General features: G+C 35.7%; 1 protein-coding gene across 1 annotated transcript in view; it reads right to left on the bottom strand.

Moving 5' to 3' along the window:
* Nucleotides 1–1,376: 1,376 nt before the first annotated feature.
* The window catches only part of LOC105820380 (olfactory receptor 5W2-like), a 19,811-nt gene continuing 19,010 nt past the window's right edge, over nucleotides 1,377–2,177 (bottom strand). The window contains exon 2 of the mRNA XM_012656855.1: nucleotides 1,377–1,436. Within this exon, the coding sequence (XP_012512309.1) occupies nucleotides 1,377–1,436 (60 nt within the window). The remainder of the gene's footprint in view (nucleotides 1,437–2,177) is intronic.

The following is a 2,177-nucleotide window of genomic DNA, read 5'->3' as shown; positions in this document are numbered from 1 at the left end:
GACGGGTATTTGTATACACAAGGAGTGCAATGCGCACCACCCGAAGGATGGACATATTTGAAACTTGGACTTGGGGGGGGGGACCAAGGGCAACATATGTAACCTAAACATCTGTACCCCCATAATATGTTGAAATAAAAGAAAAAAAAAATCTTAACAAAAAAAATGTTTTTAGCATGATTATTAAATGACAAGTGAAAAAAGTGTTAAATCTATATTATCAGACTTCTGGCTTCAATTTAAGAGGTAGCAACACAGAAAGAAATTTGTTCCCAATATTATAGCACTAAAAGCGATATTCTTCTAGAATTAGATATTTTGAAAACTCACAACTTTCTAGAAGCCATCAGATAGCTTAGGTCACCGGGCAACCAAGTAACACAAGCATAGAGTAACCAGTAAAAATATTCCATTCCTAGGGGAGGGAGAAGAATCTGGAGAAAGGTCCTCTCTGAGGTACATATGCAAAGGGAAGACCTAAAGCTTAAGGTGAACCAGGCATCCAGAATCTCTGGCAAACCAACCACCACCTAAAATATAAGGTAATGTGAGAAATCTGTAACCTGTGGTATATTGAGACACCCATAGTATCAACTGAACTGAAGCCCAGCTCAACTGCCCACACTTACTGCCAAACAAAGGAAATGAGTCAATTACCCAGCAAAAATATCATTCACTCAATGTCTATTACCCTAAATATAATAATATTCACTCTTAAACAAAATCATACATCCATATAAGTAGAGAAAAACAACTTAGTGTAAGAAAACAAAGAAATGAACAGAGTCAGATTCAGATATAAGCTAGATGGTAGAAATACTAGACAGGCAATCTAAAACAACTACGTTTACTTAGGGCTCTAGTGGAAAATGTGCACGACATACATGAATAGATGGGAGATTTCAGCAAAGTCATGGGAACTATAAAACTGGATCAGTAAAACAGCTAGAAATTACAGTAACAAAGTTACAGTGATAAAGAACGACCTTGAGAGGTATAGCAGTAGCCTCAACATAGCTCAGCAAGATAGTAGTGAGATTAAAGGTAGATAAATATAAAATTTCAAAAAGGATACCCAAAAAGAAAAAAAGTGAAGAAAACATCCAAAAGCTGTGTAACAATATCAAATAATAACAATAACTATAATTGGAAATGTAGTTTTCTTCCAAGATAAGAGGATCAGGGCAGAGGGATCATGTATAGAGATATGGCTAAGAATCTCTTTGAAATTAACAAACAACACCAAATCATACATCCAAGAGCTAAGTGACAAGCAGAATGAACATACACAGGCACGTTCAGGAAGAAGGAAAAGAAAAGCAAAGGAGAAAATATTGAAAGGAAGAGCCATTAAAAATTGGGCAGTTTTTTTATTATTATTTCTTTTTATTCCAGCATATTACAGGGATTGGTTTCTCGAAGACACTAGTGAGCTGGTGACTCAACTGTGGGATTTTGCTGGAATTATTGGAAAAGTAGAGCTTTGTCTGCTGAGGCTAATCCTCTGGGCAGATGGAATCTGCTCCAAACTGTTCATAGCTCTGTTTTCCATGAAGAGAAAGCCTGCCTGAGATTTTAGTCATCAAAGAGGAAAGTACAGCAGAAAGCTGGAGAAAGAAAGATAATTGATGGCAATTTTTTGGACCACATGGATCCTCTCTTGACTGATCTAAGTCCAAGATTTTTATGTTATATCAGCAATAAATTCCCACTTTTGTTTAAGCCACTTAGAACAGTTCTCCCATATCCAAACAAAAGTTAACTTATACAACTACTTGTAATTATCCTCTTTATTAATTGTGTAATATTCTAGTTCCTTGAAGTAGAATTCAAGACAATCGAAATTCTATGTGTGTGCATGTGTGTGTGTGTGTGTATGTATATATATATATATCAGACATGCTTACCTTTCTTAATTAGGCAACATTCTCTCTAAATCTCATTTTCAATTTTCCCATCATGCCATGGACTTTCTAGTCTCCATGTATGTGCTTACGCTATTTTCCCTACCATTTCTCATTCACTATTCTGTACTTGACACAATTCCCAATGCCCAGTTCGAGTTATTCTCCTCCTCTCTGTTTTATACCTACAAGAGTCCCTAAAAGAAAATATTCACAGAGTGAATGTATTTGTTGAATAAAGACTTTTTGATTTATTTTGACCTTGGATGGCCA

The sequence above is a fragment of the Propithecus coquereli genome, unplaced genomic scaffold, assembly GCF_000956105.1.
Source record: "Propithecus coquereli isolate 6110/MARCELLA unplaced genomic scaffold, Pcoq_1.0 Scaffold522, whole genome shotgun sequence".
Classification (NCBI taxonomy): domain Eukaryota; kingdom Metazoa; phylum Chordata; class Mammalia; order Primates; family Indriidae; genus Propithecus; species Propithecus coquereli.
This window is presented reverse-complemented; position numbering and strand designations above follow the sequence as displayed.